Below are 15887 nucleotides of genomic sequence, written 5' to 3'. Positions count from 1 at the left end.
CGGGATGGACGGAGCGGCGCCGGGAGCGGCATCCGGAGCTCGGCGGAAGGTGGGGTTGGTTATTCTTACCTTTTAAAAGAGGTCCCTGTTTTCCTTGCAGCCCCCGCCCCGCCGCAGCCCCGAGAGGTGTCAGGCAGCTCTCGAAAACGCGACCTGAGGTGACCTGACGTGGTCACTCCAGGCGCTCCCAAGAACTGGGGCTGTCCTCTCCACCCCACAGACCGCCCTCCCCCTGCTCCCTAGTGCCGTCTAAGATCAAAGCACTTCTGCCTGTGTTTCCTCAGTGCTTTTTCTTAGTTGTGCCAGGAAACTCCAGATTTATCATCATTTTGGTTTATAAAATCAAGTTGCTGATGCAGTATTCCTCTGAGTCCCACCCAAAAACCCTATACCCTATCTGCAATAATCTTAAATACCTAACAATAATACTCTTTATAACAGAAATCTTTAGGAAAGTGGTTTTACTATATCATGTATATTGAGTTTATTAGCAAGCACTTCCTACAGCAGGCTTTTCAGTGAAGGAAGGTTTTTATCTGCCCTGCCCTGCTGGGGTCCAGGCTGTACAAGCAATTAGAACAGATGGCTGCCAGTGTTTTAATTGTAGCCACATTCTGGGGCTCCACAGGTTTTCCTGCCCAGGGATGTATTTCCGGGGTAAACCTGCAGTGATCTGTGTTCCACTACTGGTATAGGTGATCGGGAGTACAGAGAGAAAAAGGGAAAAGAAAGCTTATTGCTCTTTATTGTTCAGCATTCCACACCAGTGCAGATACAGCCCATGTGTCCTTACCCATGAAGGAATTCCCAAAGTTCCGTGAATTTTAAAATAAATGTTACCATGTCACTTCCTTCCTTAACCTGAACCAACCCCTCGTCTGCATTAGCCTCACACCCAAGGACACGGTAGGGCACAGCAGTTTCCAATCTCACAACTCAGCTTTAGATTAACCCCTTTTCAGGACACCGTTGCACCCTCTAGAAATCCAAAGTGCCACCAGTTATCAGTATTTTACAGTTTTTCTGGGGTGAGTTCATGGTTTGGTTTTAATTGTGAGGCCCAAAGAGTTCTCAATTATTGAACACAGCTCCTCTACTGAGAAATTTGGTGCTGTTTCCATCCTTCCATTCACTTGTGTGTGTCTCTCCTAGGGTGCTTCAGAGGCTGTTCCAAACATTCACAAACTTGGCTGTTCTAAACCTTCTACTCCCCAACCATATCCAGTTACAGTAAAATTCATGTTAACTGATACAAAATGAATGTCATTCATTGAACGCTCCCAGGAAGAGATTCAGCAGTTACTGTTCCACCCAGAGTCAGTTGTTGTCCTTCATCCATTGCTCAATCCATTGCATAATCTGATCCAAGTTTCTCTCCAGGTCCTCTGGAGTGTTGCTGGGTAACTGGTGCACAATTTCCTTTTTGTATGACTCCATAGCTTCTTCATAAAGAGTCTGAAAAATCTCACACTGAATGTTGTCTTGCAGCTTTTTCCCTGTGTAGCCCCTAGAAAACAAGAGCACCAAGGGAGAGTGTGAGATGTGCAGAAGCAGTGGAGATTCTGTGACTGACACCCTCAAACACCCCCCCTTTGCCCTGGTCTGCCCCCCTGGCACACCTGCTCTCCAGCCTGTCGTAGAGGAAGGAGTTGTCTGTGCGGAGCACGAACACGATGTGGAACCAGCGCTCGGGGAAGAAGTCGCAGCCGTGGTAATCCACCACCACCCCACCCTCCCTCATCCTGTCCTCCAGCTCGTCGATCACCTGCAGGGCAAAGGGACACAGGCAGGCTCCCCTGGCACTGCAGAAGGCCCAGACACGTGGGTGCTTTAGGGGCTGCACTCACCCTGTCCTCATCCAGAATGGGGCAGTCGTACTCCTCATCAAAGCCCTCGTACAGCTCCCCTGCAGCACAAACGGGGTCAGGGCAGTTTGGGGGGGCAGAGCCACCACAACTGTCTACATGGGTATGTTCATTGCAGGAGGACGCAAACAAAAGGCAGAGCTCAGCAGAGGGAACACTTGGTTTACAAATCTGTGTAAGGGTAAGTTTGTCATTTACTACTGACCACCAAGGGTCCTGTTAGAGAAAATTAATTGCCTTTTGATTTAATATATAGAATCCCAGAATGGTTTGGGTTGGGAGGGACCTCAAAGCTCATCTCATTCCTCCCCCCTGCCATGGGCAGGGACACCTTCCACTAGCCCAGGTTGCTCCAAGCCCCATCCAACCTGGCCTTGGACAGGACAGCCACAGCTTCTCTGGGCAACCTGTGCCAGGACCTCCCCACCCTCACAGGGAACACTGTCTGGGAGCGGGAAGCTATTTTTCTTTATCCTTCATACCATCTTTTGCCCTACATCCCTCTCCAGCATTTTTGGAGCCCCTTTAGGCCCTAGAAGGGGCTCTGAGTTGTTCCTAGAGCCTTCTCTTCTCCAGGCAGCACAACCCCAGCTCTCCCACCACAAGCAGACAGCTGCACAGAGCAAAGAATCCCCCGTGCTCTGGTGACTCCTCTTTTCCAGCACCTTCCTTGGCCAGGTCCCCCACGTTGATGTAGCTCAGCCCTGCTCTGGATGCCAGTTCCTTTCCCAGCGTGGTTTTCCCAACGCCTGGAGTGCCTGGAGACCAAAACCACAGGACAGGGTGAGGGAGGAGGTGCAGGTCCCCCCAGACACCCTCCCAGCAGGGGAACTGGGGCCTTTGGCCAGTGGACGTCGAGGGATTCGCGTGAGGGAAAAGGGCCCAGAGCTGCACCCCAAAGAGAACCAGGGAGGGCAACGGGAAACCAGGGAGAGAACCCTCACTGTGAGCAGGAACGTCACCCACACCGGGGGGGGGGCGGGGACAAAGAAAACCTCGGGACGGGATGGGAGCGTCTCGAGTTCTCGGGCAGGTGTGACACCCCAAATCCTCCCAGGCCAGGACTCAACACCCCAAATCACCCCGACTGCAACCCCAAACCCCAAACCACCCCGGGATGGGACCCCAGACCCCAAACCACCCCGGGATGGGACCGCCGCCCCCAGTGACTCTAGGCTGTGATGGGGCTGCGGTCTCACACCCCAGATCAGCCCAGGCTGGGACTGGGCCGAGCCCCCCGTGCCCACCGGTGATCAGCACGTTCGGCCGCCTCATGGCGCCGCCGTCGCCCTGGAGACACGTGCGCGGGGCCTCCGCCGCCGCCGGCGCGCGCCGATGGCGTCACCGCGCGGGCAGGCGCGACGCGGGCAGCCCGGCGACGGCCGGAGGGGAGGGACCGCGCGGGGCCAAGGGGTGACGGCACCGGCACCGGGGGGACGGGACGGACACACCGGAGAACACCGAGAGACCCTCCGGGGCACCGAGAAACCCTCCCGGGCACCGAGAAACCCTCCCGGGACACCGAGAGCTCCCCAGAGTCCGAGGGCACCGAGACCCCGGGAGTGCCGCCGCCCGGCAGGGGGGAGGAGCTCCCCCGGCGCCCCCCGGTGCCCCCCGGCCCAGGATGTCCGGCAGCGCCCCGGGAAGGCCGGCGGAGGTGGGTCCGGGTCGGGGCTCTCGCTCAGGCGGTTCCTGCCCGGGCTCGGCGTTGGCGGTTCTCCTTTGCCACGGAGTTATTTTGTGCCGAGAGTAACGTTCGGTGTCTGTGTGTGTGGAAGGGACCCCCGCTCTCACGGGGCGTCGCGGGTAAATATGCAAATTCCACCAAAAACGGCTTTTGTGCGAATAACGGCCTCTTGCAGCCCCAGCAGACGCTATTTCCCGGGTGCTGAGGGTCACGGGCACGGCGGGAGTTTCAGACAGAGTTCACCAGAGAAGCTCCGTGGAGTCGCGAGGTGCAGAAAGGACCCTCAACACCCCCAAGGGGCCCCCAAACCGCCTCAAGACCCCCTGGCTTCCCAAGCCCCTTCTCCCAGGGCAGCCTGGGGGCGGCTGGATCCAGTCCCAGCCTCAGATCCGGTCAGTGGTTCAAGTTTAAAGTGTTGTACAAGTGTCACTGTACAACTCTGTCCCGCGGGATTGAGGGCAGCAAACCATTATCAAATATATTTGTATAAGTATGATTGGACAAAGAGATTTTGGTCACAATTATTCACTACACAGTATAGGAGCTGTAATAACTGTGCACTTGGAAGCAATAGTTGGAATATGAATGTATAAAGAGTTGAAATGTGAGCATGAAGCTAAGGGTGGACTCGATGATCTCAGAGGTCTTTTCCAACCTTAATGATTCTGTGATTCTGAATATTTAAGCAATTGTATTAATGCAAAACCAATTATTAATTAGAGATGATGTCACTCACCAAGACCAATGACCAAATCTCTTTGGCTCAGCCTGGAGGAGTGACCTTGAAGTGTGTCCCCACTCTGGGGAGGAATCTACATACCCACAAGAAGGGATATGTCACAAGATCCCACCCTTAAAATTTGGGCCTGGGCTTTTCTAGTATGCAGTGCTGGACTGTCAGTCAGGTGTGTCCAGGCTGTGCAGCTCAGCAGCTTTGGAGCAGTTCTCAGTGGCGTCACTTGTTTGTTGCTTTCTCTGGGGATTTTCCCAACTCTGCCACATCTTCCCCTCCCTCTCAGGATGTTTCCCTTTAGGATTGATGAGTCAGGCTGGTTTCAGCTTTGTTCAACCCAAAAGCAGTGTGACCCCCCCCTTCTTCATTCCCCACTGGGGACTTTGCAAACAGGGCCTTGTTGTAGTTGTTTTACTCCATTCCAGGCAGAGCATCCTGGCACCCCTGGCTCTCGGACACTCTGCTGTGTTGGTCGATGAGATGTGTAAACTGTGGTTTCCCGGCCCTTTTCGGGAACCTTGTGTCTGTTCTGTCACTCACATTTTCATTGAGGGCTCTGTTGCCATCCATCCTGTCTCAGCCCTGCATTGAGGGGCTGCCAGTGACCCCTGTGATGGTATTTGGGGCCTTTGAGAAGTGCTTTGGAGTGTAAGTTTGCACCCCTATTCCAGCTGGGAGCTCCTCAAACCCAAAATTCAGTGCTGAATGGTTCTGCGTTGCTGTCACAGGCTCTGGTGCAGTCACAACTCAGCCCAAGCTGCCCTATGCAGCAAACAGGGAACAATCTCTGATTTTATTGTGCTGCCTCAATAGCTGTTCTCTGCCATCTGCTTCCAACTTTGAATCACAAATGCCTGCATTGTAAGTGTTAAAGAAGAGGGGAAAAAAGTGCCTCATACTGAAAGCTGCACAGAGACAATGTGAACATGACCTTAATGTAAACACAGTCTGAGTAAGCTGATGCTGCTTCTTCATTCTTATCTCTGATTTAATTTTACTTCTTTAGTTTGGATGTGTGTTTGTGGAGTTTTCTACTTGTTCTGTTCTTGACAATTTGCTGCAAAATACTCTTAGCACAACATATGAGAGGAGGCTTTATTTTAATACTGAAGAATCTCGGAATCCCAGAATGGTTTGGGTTTGAAGGGCCTTAAAGCCCATCCAGTCCCACCCCCTGCCATGGGTAGGGACACCTTCCACTGTCCCAGGTTGCTCCAAGCCCTGTCCAAGCTGGCCTGGGACACTTCCAGGGATGGACAAGTGTACACTGGATAAAAACCTGCCATTTTCTAGGGACAGCTATGGCCAGATAAGGGGAGGAGGTGCTGCTTCAGTGGCACAGTGTTTGTGTTCTGCAGGTGGCAGACTGGCTGGGGCACCCCTTCAGTGACTCCTTTGGAAGCACCAGTGTCGCTGTGAAGGCCCTGAGAGGCAGCTCTGGGAGAGGCCGGAGGCAGCAGCAGAAGGACCCAAGTTCTGTGCCAGAAAACAGCAAAGCCAGGGCTCCTTCCAGGAAAAGGGCAAAGCCCTCTGTGGTGGATCTGCCCTGTAGCAAGTCCAGGCAGAGCTGGAGCCCGTCCCAGGATGAGCTGCCGTGGGTGGAGAGATACAAACCTGAGACTCAGGTGGGACTTACTCTGAGTTCTAACGTAGTAGTAACATTATAGTAACATGCTGTGCTTCTGTCCATAATTTGTGTTGGTCAGGCTCCCAGAATATCCTATTTTGCTACAGCAAAAAGGTGCTGGTCTGGTTTGTTCGCTGCCAGGAGCTCTTTATCTGTAGGAGACAATTTCCCTCAGGCCTCCTGAGGAGGCAAAGCTGCTGATGAGATGTTGTTTCCTGTCCACATCTAAACTTCTGAACCTGTTACTGAATTCCAGCCACATCCATCTGCTCCAAGCACTGGGAAAACCCAGCTGTCTGGGATTTGCAAAGGTTACAAAAACCTGTGCAATAGTAGAGTAAAAGGAGCAAAAGGTACCACCTCCAGCAGTAGCTATGAAGCATGATGACACCAATAGGCAAGATTGTAGTGTTGTTACTCTGAGAATAATTAACAGCTCCTTATTTCCCAACTGCAAACAATGGAAAACAGGTTGTTGGAGGAAACAGGTTGAGCAGATCATCCTTAACTGTAGCACTTGCCTCTGCAGAGCGTAAATGTAACTGGAACACACACCAGCATGTCTGTTAATATTTCAGTCAGCATGTATTTTATCCTTGAATCTTATCTTTAGAAACCAAGAGGTGAATATATGAATTTCACATATTTTAACCTTGTTTCAGAATGACCTTGCTGTGCAAAAGAAGAAAATTGAAGAAGTTGAGGCCTGGTTAAAAATGCACATATTTCAGAGGCAACCAAAGCAGGTAAACATGCTAAAGTGAACAGCCAGAGGTATCAAACCATACAAATGAGCTGGATGCAATTCTAAGTTCTGAGAGGTGGTGATTGCGTATCACTGTAAGAAGTCTGTTAAGAACATAGGTTAGAGCTTGTACTTTTGTTTTGGGCCTGTGCTGGTAAGAGGTGGACTCTGATTTTGGTCAGAAATATTATTTTCTGGCATCCAGTCATAAATCACAACTCTTTAGTGTGCTTGAAACTTCAGGTTAATTTTTAGGTCTCTTGGCAAATGTCCAGTTGCACAGGGTTGGTGTACTAGGACATTTTTAGTTTGGGTGGATGGGAGCTGTTCTTGTACACAGGCATAAATTGCCAGTGTTGCCCAACTAACCAGGGGCTTTGGGAACAGAACAGGATTCTCAGAGTCCTGGCCTGGCTCTCTCTGTCTGAACACTCAGCAGGTAAATCAACAACACAAAATATGTGACTTGGGTTTCATTGGGAAAGAGAATCATTGCCAGAGAAAATACAGGGGAAATTCAACCAATGTTCATTTCCAGCCAACTGTCATTATTTATCAGTCACATTTGGGATTATTTCTGTCCCTCTGTGTCAGGGTGGCTCTGTTTTGTTGCTGACTGGTCCCCCTGGCTGCGGAAAAACTGCAACTCTGCAAATTCTTGCCAAAGATCTTGGCCTTCAGGTGCAAGAATGGACCAATCCTGTATCTTTAGACTTTACAAAGGAAGAGTTAAGAAACATGTTTGACCATGGTAAGTATTTTGGGTTTTTTCTCTTATTTTTTCTGTTCCAGTTACTTTTGTGGTTTTCATATGCTGTGGTTTTGTTTCTTTTGTGTCTGTCACATATGAAATCAGATCCACATCTGTGTAAATCCATTCCCTAGTGTATAATAAAAATTTTTCTGTTGCTTTTATCTGGAAAGGGATTTAGGTTTTTTACAGTGTTAACTCCAAAATAACTGACAATTCAGATCAGTACAGAGAGCTCTGTAATAGCATGGATATCACTTGAACCAACTAAATAAAACCAGGTAAATGTCTTTATTGGGGTCCTCACTTGAATTACACCTTTTAAAAATTCTCTTGTATTTGTTTGCCAAAGGGCTTCTTCAGTGGTGCTTTCAGAAAACAGCGTGGGTGGGTATTAGTTCTTGTGGGTATTTTATTCTACTTGGTATAATATAGAATACATATTTTTAATTAGTTTTCTCTTTCAGACTCCAATTTTCATATGTTTCCGAGCCAGGCCCAAGCAGCTCTCTTTCAAGATTTTCTATTAAGAGCAAATAAGTATAACAAACTTCAGATGCTTGGGGAGTCCTCAGAAAGTGATAAAAAGCTTATTCTTATTGAAGTAAGTGAAAACTTGTGAAATCTTGGGTTGAAAACAGTACCTGATGTTGTAATACTGACATGCTCACGAGCTTCAGCTGGTGGACTGGTGTTTTCCAAAGTTCATCAGCTTTACTGCAAATGAGGTCTTTATTACTCTTTGAGCCTCTACAGCAGTTGAGAATCACGTTCTACTTGTAGATGAACCATATAACCAAAAGTCAGGAATTGGAGTCTGATTTGAGTACAGCAATAAGTAACAGAGTGTCATAAAGGAGATCAACACAACATTGAAAGTCGTTCCCACGTTTGATTATTTGTCTAGAAGTATCTATGTGTGTAAAAAGGAAGAGTGGGAAAAAATCCCATTATTCCTGTCCCTTAAGGATGCAGGAGAGTGTAGGAGACAGATGAGGATGAACACAATGAGAAACATTTGCAATTTAGCACTTGGTCCCTGATCTTCACGGGGTGTTATTTAGGTCAGAGGTGTGGACTAAGGGGTTTTGGGCAGGTACAGGATAAGACTTTATTTGTACTTGCTCAGGAATGTGTTTCAATAACAATTTATTTCTGACCCTTTCTTCCTTTTCTGGAAGGAATTTTAGAAATTGATAGTCAAGTTGTCTGTAAACTTCCAAGACAAAAACGGCAAAAATTCTAGTTGGATACTGTAGATTTTAGGAGTTTTGTGTGACTTGTCTTCATAATGTCACCTTCTTGTGTAGGTCCTGTCACACCTCACATGGTGTATTGTGCCCTCTTCCCCAGCAGAGCTGTTTGGAGTGTTTGTCCTCTGGGTAAATCTCTGTCTGGCAGGCAACGTGATCACCCAGGGCTGTTTCTTAGGAAGCAGAGACAGAAAGAAAGGATTTATTTTTAGATATTTGTTTTCTGTAATGAAAGACATACTGTGCTTTGGGTTTGGGTTCTTTCCCCTCTCTCTGGCTCTTTTCTGCGTTGGCTGCATTCAAATTTGGTTGCAAGGAAGCTAGCCAGGAATCACAAATGTGCTGCAATGTGATGTGCCATGACAATCTTGATGTCTGTGGGAGGGAATATTCACATCTGAATGTAGTGTCACCAGCTTTTTCTTTTGGGCAGGACATTCCCAACCTGTTCTACCGGGACCCAAGCAGTCTGCATGGCATTCTCAGGTTGGCACAAAATAAGTTTTTAATTATTATTTTTGGCCACTCGCAGCAAACTGGGGTTTTGTCCTCACAACACTTGCTTGTTTTTCACTTCAGGAGATTTGTTCGTACAAGTAGGTGCCCCCTGATATTTATAATCTCTGACAACTTCAGTGGAGACAACAACCAGAGGTTACTGTTCCCAACAGAAATTCTAGAGGAGCTTTGTATATCCACTATTAGGTAAGATCTTTTCTCTCATTAAAACATGGTTAAAATAAGAGAGAAGTCAGAAATTAATTGATTTTTTTTAAATGACATTCAACAGTTTCAAGCCTGTTGCACCAACAAATATGATGAAAGTTCTCAATCGAATATCTGCAGCAGAAGCTGGGATGGTAAGTTGTCAGAGCTGCTGGATTCTGTGCAGTGTTAGGACCAAAAGATTTCACGCTTTTATATCTGAAATATGGTATTTTTGTTACTGTATTTGTTTGATCTTTTATAGAGCCCCACACTCCCAAAAAACCCCTCACCATTCGCCCCAACAGAAAACAAGGAACAAGCTTGTTTTTCAGATTAGTTTCACTTGATCCTTGGGCTGAGTCTACAAAGTTACTTCTGAAAATTTATAACAGTATTTATATATATGAAACAAATAACAGGAATAGAATTCATTCCATTGGTTTGTTGTATCCAGCAAGGCTAGAAGAGGTCTTGAACTTAAACCCTGTATTATTCCTGAACTGTTTTGATTACAATTAAGTACCTTATTGAATGACGCCTTGCAAAGAGTTCTGTGCCTTTTTCTCTTCAACATGGCTGTGTAACAATGGATTAAATGTTTTAAAGTGAGCAGCGTTCCATGGTTTGAGCACATGGTGGATGCTCCTGTGTCTGTGGTGTCCGTCTGCAGCCATATTCAAATACACCTTTTCCCGCCTTTTTTGTTGTTTTTAATGTTGCTTTTCCTTGTAGAACAAAGAGAAAAATCATGCCCTTGATAGAGCTTCTCTGGAGCTGCTTTGCAGAGGTTGTTCAGGTGACATAAGAAGTGCAATAAACAGCCTTCAGTTTTCCTCAAGGAAAGGTAAAAGAGTTTGGCTTTGTTAAATTAACGATGTTTTGGCCATTTTTGCTGAGAATGTGTTCTGTTTGGTGTTGCAGCACGGCTGGGTGAGCTGTGCACAGCATTTCTGACACACTTTTCTGGAGCAGGAATAGACCCAGGGTGTGTAAGGGAGCGAGTGAGTGAGTGGGGCTCAGTGGCTGGCTGGGGCTAAACTGGCAGCAATGCATGTGCTGACCTAATTTAGTGAAAGACCCTCTTTTCTTCTTGGTATCTTTGCTATTTGTGTTTGCTGTCATAAAGACTGAACCTTAATTTGAGAGCAATATTTTCATTGACTCCTTCTTACATTTTTTATCCTGCTTATTCTGTAAGCATTTTATGAGTCAGTAATTGTTAAGAAATTGATGTATGGGTAAAAAGGGTCCATGGTAATTGTGGGAGAAAAGAAAAACAAATACTTAAAAGATAATTTCTCTCAGCTCACTAAGGAGCATTCACTAGCCACTAAATCAAATTGTGGGTGAAAATTTCCAAGTTTCTTAAATTACAGTAGACTAAGGGGTTTATTTCTAGAAGCTCAAAACATTGTGTTGGTTGTAAAACATTAGTAGGCTGTTGGAGGAATCACCTAAATGAAAGGTTTTCTTTGCCACCTTGTATTTCAGTGAGGATGTTGTACAGACAATGCAAACATAAGACAAATTAATAAGTGAAGAGGATGTAACTGAAACATAATTTACATATATTTGTACTTATGCTTTGTAAAGGTGAAATTCTAAACAAAGGCAAGTGGGGGACATCAGAACTAGATGGAATAAACCTGAATGCTTTTTTTAAAGACAGTTGTTTGTTATTCAGAAAAAGTAGTTGGTACCTCAGCTGTGGCTTAAGGGACAGAAGTGGAATGAAGCCAATGAATGATGCTAATTTAGGTGACTGGATTGTCTTCCTAATAAAGGAGTTTTCCCTTATGCCTGTATTTATGTAACCTTTTCTGTTCTTTTTATTACTATTATTGGTTTATATAAAGCATTATCAGTACCAGTGTAATAGAAAACTTCTATGGATTCATGTACTTTCTCTTGATTTTATTTTTGCTTTAATTGATAGACTGCTCTTTGGAGAAGGAGTTTTGGTCGAGGAAGAAAAGGAGTTCCACAATAAAATGTGAGGAAGCTGCAGTATTGAAAGAAAGAAAGAAAAGTAAATGTGATACCACAGAAGACCAGGAGATACAAGCCGTTGGTGGCAAAGATGCATCCATCTTTCTTTTCCATGCTCTGGGGAAAATAATTTATTGCAAAAGTATGAAAACTTTGACTTATTCTCCCTTTGACTGGGTAAAGCGTGTCAGCTGCTGATAGCTTGATTTGCTAAAGTAAGGCTTAGGGTGGCCTCTGATGGGGATGTTTGGTCAATAACAATGGTATGAAATCCGCTAAATAGGGGATCCCTAATTCCTAGTAATTCACAATACTAGCTCCAAAATCAACTGAAGAGAAGTAGTGGGGTGAGGGAAAACTAATACATGGAGCTTAATGTAACCAACTGTGTGTTGATGACTCTAACATTGACTGTATAGTTAAGGATCTGTGCCTGTTTCAGGATCTTTTGGGAGCTGGAAATGTTGTAATTTAGGTGCTGTAGAGCTGGCAATTGCTAACAATGTTTCTCATGCTAAAAGACTAAAGACTGTGAAATCCTTTGTAGGAGAACCAGTGTCAGAGGCAGAATTCCCTCAGCTTCCTGCCCACCTGTCAGAATTCCATCGGGACACATTGCTCATTCAGCCTGAGGTACTCCTGCAGTTACTCCATGAGTTCAGTTGGGTTGGAAACACACCAAAGCAAATTCTCAATCACATGGTTTAATCAAAATGTGTGTCTGTTCAGTCTAAGTTACACAATAATTGATCTGGAAGGGAGCACTGTCCCCCTTCCCTGGGGCAAACCAACTCCCTTTGTGTCTGAACACCACTGCTGAGACCTTGTGTTCCAGCTCCCTGAACATCTAATGTATCATACCTTTAACTAGGGTGCTTTTCCTTACCTACCTCTAAAACCTGAACTTTTCTTCTTTCTAATAGGATATTGTGGAAAAATCACATATGTCAGGAGCCATGTTTAATTTATACCTCCACCAGAACTATGTGGACTTTTTTTCTGATATAGATGACGTGGTGAGAGCCAGTGAATATCTGAGTGCTGCTGATGTCCTTTGCAGTAACTGGAGTGTAAGTGTCATCTTTCTATAGGCACACACTTGTTTTTAAACACTTGGACATTGAGCTTTGTGACATCTCACTGCATTTACGAATGTTTGCTGCAGGCTTAGTGTGGGTGACAGTGAGTTGTTAATGAATGCTGAAATACATCAGCTGCAGAAGAGACGCAACACATTTTTTGTCCAGCTTCTGTCAGCATTTTATTATAGTGGGTCGTAGTGTTTGTAGAATGTTCTACAAAGTATTTTTAAGTAGAACATAATCATGATAAAAATGTGTGGGCATCCATCAGCCTTTCCCCTGAAGGAATTGAACCAGCTCTTTTGTTCAGCTGCTTTGAATAAAAGTTCCACAGTAATCTAAACTGTAAAATTCTGGGCAGGTTGCGTCACTGCAGTTCCTGAGGGTGTTTCAGTTCAAATGAGGCACCTCGAGGTCACACAGTGCCCAATTTCTCTCTTAGACACGTCTTGTGATGGAAAACTACAGTGCCTCTGTGGCTACCCGAGGGGTGATCCATTCCAACACATCCAGGGCCTTTGCCCACCAGCAGGGAGGGATGGGATTCCGACCCTTGCATAAACCCCAGTGGTTTTTTATCAATAAAAAGGTAAATGCTTGATTTTTATTGTTTCTTTTTGTTTTACCTAAGGTATGACTATTGAGTAGTATGGTATAGATGAGATTTGCTCACAGTGCTAAACTTGTCAAATATCCTATTTTGATATCATCTGCTTCTAAAAAGCACTTGCTTGAAGAGCAATTTGTATCACTCCTTTAATGTAAAAATAAATTGGAGGCCTCTGACAAAGGATTACTTTGTCCAAGTTGACATGCTGCTGGGAGAGTCTCGGTCCTTCCTACATTAGTGGAGACACGATCAGCATTCAAATACTAAAAAGTATTCCTAGGACTGAGTGTGAGCTTTTTGCACATTGAACTGTTATGTAGGTTTCACAATTTACAGTTTATGTGTTTATCAGAAGTAGCTTGTTCAGGATATACCAAAGGTCTGGGCAATTTTTTATATTTGAACTCATGCTTCTCTTGCTTTATGTGTCAAAAACTATTGGCCTGGATGGACAGGGAATCCTGTAATCAAAGGATAGCTATTTTCTGGAAGTGTTAATACTCAGCAAAAGGCAAAACAAAGGATTTTACCATTTTTATGATTGGTCTATGTTAACTCTAACTGCTTATCTTTTCTTCTAGTCTCATTTTTCAGTAGCTTGTGTGTAGTCATCTAGCAGGCAGGAGGAAGGTCTATGTATTTTGGTACAGAATATCTATGGTAATCATGTTCCACCAGGTGGTTTTACTTGTGTTTCTTCTCTCCCCTCCCCAACTTTTACAGTATCAGGAAAATTGCCTTGCTGCCAAATCTCTGTTCTCAAGCTTCTGTTTACCACCCGAGTGCCTTCAGACAGAGTTGCTGCCTTATCTTGCAATGTTAGCAAACCCAATGAGAAACCAGGGTAAGATGGGTGTAACTTGATCTTAGACTCTTTTTGGCACTTGAAACATACTGAAAAATTTTGTAAGCCAAAATGTCAATACTGTCTATGCTTTTGCCTCAGAAAAAAAAAAAAAATTATGGTAAATGTATAGAGGTGATACCCAAAGGTGCTTCTAGTAACAGCCAAAATTAAAGCTGTTCTGGTAGGATTATCAAACCTTACTAATTAAGTTGCTCTCTAGATTTAAGGCTTATTTTAAATCTGCTGGAGGAATTGAGAAGAAGATGACTTTTGGAAACCAGTGTGCAAAATTAACTGGATTTTTGTTGCTTACTGATATCTTTCCAGTAACATCAACAGACTTAAAAGGCTTTTAAAAGCCTTTCCCAGATAAACAAAATTCGAGTTTATAGTGCATAAAAAAATGTAAAATCCAAGGTAATCCAATAGCAGACCATTCATGCAGAAAAATTTAAATAATTCACATAATTCAAAAATTACTGTTTAGTCAGCTAGGTCACTTATGCTACGTTGTTTCTAAAAAAAAGCTTCATGTCTTAACTAAGGCCTTGCCATCAGGATGAATTAATTTCGTAGGCTGTGGAATAATAACTCTGTGTCATAAATAGAAATGGATGAACGTCAGGGGGTTTTTAGGGTCTTGTGTGTAGGCAGTCTGTCAGTATGGTGGTAAACTGTAGCAGTTTGGGAAAAAAGTTACATATATGCATGTGCAGTGTTTTGGTATCTAAAATGTTTCAAATGTATGTAGGAATACTTGACTAACACATGAATTGTTTATTTTCCAGTATGTTTAATTGTATGTTAATTATGATCTGCCCACTATGACACTGGTGGTTCTTTGTTCTTAGCTCAGATCGCTTTTATCCAAGACGTGGGGAGGCTGCCACTGAAAAGGCATTTTGGGAGGTAAGGTTAAATTCTGTCTATACTTAGAGAAAGTAAGACTTCATTACTTTACTATATTAAGGGGAAGAACCCTTTCGTAGAGAACCCTTCCACAGTAAATCATCTGTGATTTACTTAAGTCCTGCTTTAAATCCTTGTTTAACTTTCTTTTCTGTTGTATTAAGTATTAGACCTGTCCTAGACACTGTTTCTCCAGTGCGTGATCTGTGAGCTCCTGTGAGACAGCAGCTGTCTGTGTGTGGTCATGCAGTGCTGCACTGATTTCACAGGTTAAAGCTGGAAGCTCTCAGTGACAAGGACCCCGGGACCCCGGAGCTGTTCCGTGGGGAGGGTGATGGTGCCGATGCGGAGCCGGAGCCAGGGAACAGCAGGACAGGAGAGAGTGATCCCAGTGATCCCGAAGGACTCCTGCTGCCCTCCAGCCAGTGCAGTGGCAGTGACCTGCCTGGCAGCCAGCCCCAACCCGTGGCAGCCCAGGCCATCATGGAGGAGGAGGAGCTGACAATAGAGGAATTCGACAGTGACTGAGCTCCAGACCCCACCCACTGCCTTGCCTGGCCGAGGTGCTGCAAAGGCCTCGCCTGAAGAGAGTGTGGTCTGCCCCAAAGTGCTGCCTAAGCCACAGAGCGGGGCTGGGAGCCAGGTCTGAACTGTCTCAGCATCGTGACAGCTCTCTTCAGCTTCCTCCTCGCTGTGCAGGATCAGCCCTGAGCTGAACACTGAATCTCGCACAATTTCCTGCCTCTCCTGAGCCACCAGATCGTCTATAAAAAGAGAGTAATAAATGACTGAAATCAATCTGAAAGAGACTGTAGATCAGCAGTGTCAGTCTTAAGTTATTTTTAGTTTTCGCACATTTTAATTTACCTTGCAATTGTACACTGTGTTTCCTGAGTACATGTGCCGTAAGTTGTCAGCATTTGAAGGTTTTGTTCAAATTCTTACCTTCAAATGAACCTGCTGTTTGGAAGTTTGTACCTTCATGAAATAAGAGGCTGAAATGTACACAGAAAAAGTTTGATGTCCCATACGGATAATGTAAAGAAAAATCCTACTGTATTAATACTGTTTAGTACTCTGA

At 45.0% G+C, this 15887-nt stretch overlaps 2 protein-coding genes across 3 annotated transcripts; one reads left to right on the top strand and one right to left on the bottom strand.

The window, feature by feature from the left end:
• Positions 1-722: 722 nt before the first annotated feature.
• On the bottom strand, positions 723-3198 carry AK6 (adenylate kinase 6). 2 transcript variants are annotated; one of them, XM_051777617.1, is made up of 5 exons: positions 3113-3198; positions 2531-2623; positions 1848-1960; positions 1620-1765; positions 723-1507 (listed from the first exon to the last, which is right to left on the bottom strand). In XM_051777617.1, the coding sequence occupies exons 1-5, from the start codon at positions 3138-3140 to the stop codon at positions 1318-1320; spliced, it is 570 nt and encodes a 189-aa protein (XP_051633577.1). In that variant the 5' UTR covers positions 3141-3198; the 3' UTR covers positions 723-1317. The 2 variants fall into 2 exon arrangements, with proteins under 2 accessions (XP_051633577.1, XP_051633578.1); XM_051777618.1 differs by having other exon boundaries at positions 1848-1906.
• Positions 3199-3224: 26 nt separating this feature from the next.
• RAD17 (RAD17 checkpoint clamp loader component) lies at positions 3225-15887 on the top strand. Its single transcript, XM_051777597.1, has 16 exons — positions 3225-3522; positions 5644-5910; positions 6575-6658; positions 7252-7408; positions 7876-8012; positions 9095-9147; positions 9241-9366; positions 9452-9521; positions 10102-10213; positions 11306-11500; positions 11906-11991; positions 12282-12428; positions 12883-13029; positions 13774-13894; positions 14749-14806; positions 15076-15887. Exons 1-16 carry the CDS (start codon positions 3490-3492, stop codon positions 15332-15334), a joined length of 2052 nt encoding a protein of 683 aa, XP_051633557.1. The 5' UTR covers positions 3225-3489; the 3' UTR covers positions 15335-15887.

Source organism: Manacus candei, unplaced genomic scaffold, assembly GCF_025592945.1.
Source record: "Manacus candei isolate 608988 ecotype Guabito, Panama unplaced genomic scaffold, ASM2559294v1 h1tg000010l, whole genome shotgun sequence".
Lineage (NCBI taxonomy): Eukaryota > Metazoa > Chordata > Aves > Passeriformes > Pipridae > Manacus > Manacus candei.
This window is presented reverse-complemented; position numbering and strand designations above follow the sequence as displayed.

Excerpts from the sequence above, each read along its gene's own strand:
- RAD17 (XM_051777597.1), top strand. The coding sequence starts at position 3,490 with ATGTCCGGCAGCGCCCCGGGAAGGCCGGCGGAG. Across the intron at positions 11,992-12,281 it reads CATTGCTCATTCAGCCTGAG|GATATTGTGGAAAAATCACA; the intron begins GTACTCCTGCAG and ends TCTTTCTAATAG. Across the intron at positions 13,030-13,773 it reads GGTTTTTTATCAATAAAAAG|TATCAGGAAAATTGCCTTGC; the intron begins GTAAATGCTTGA and ends CAACTTTTACAG.
- AK6 (XM_051777617.1), bottom strand. The coding sequence starts at position 3,140 with ATGAGGCGGCCGAACGTGCTGATCACCG. Across the intron at positions 1,961-2,530 it reads GGGGGACCTGGCCAAGGAAG|ACAGTTGTGGTGGCTCTGCC; the intron begins GTGCTGGAAAAG and ends ATACCCATGTAG. Across the intron at positions 1,766-1,847 it reads CCATTCTGGATGAGGACAGG|GTGATCGACGAGCTGGAGGA; the intron begins GTGAGTGCAGCC and ends TTTGCCCTGCAG.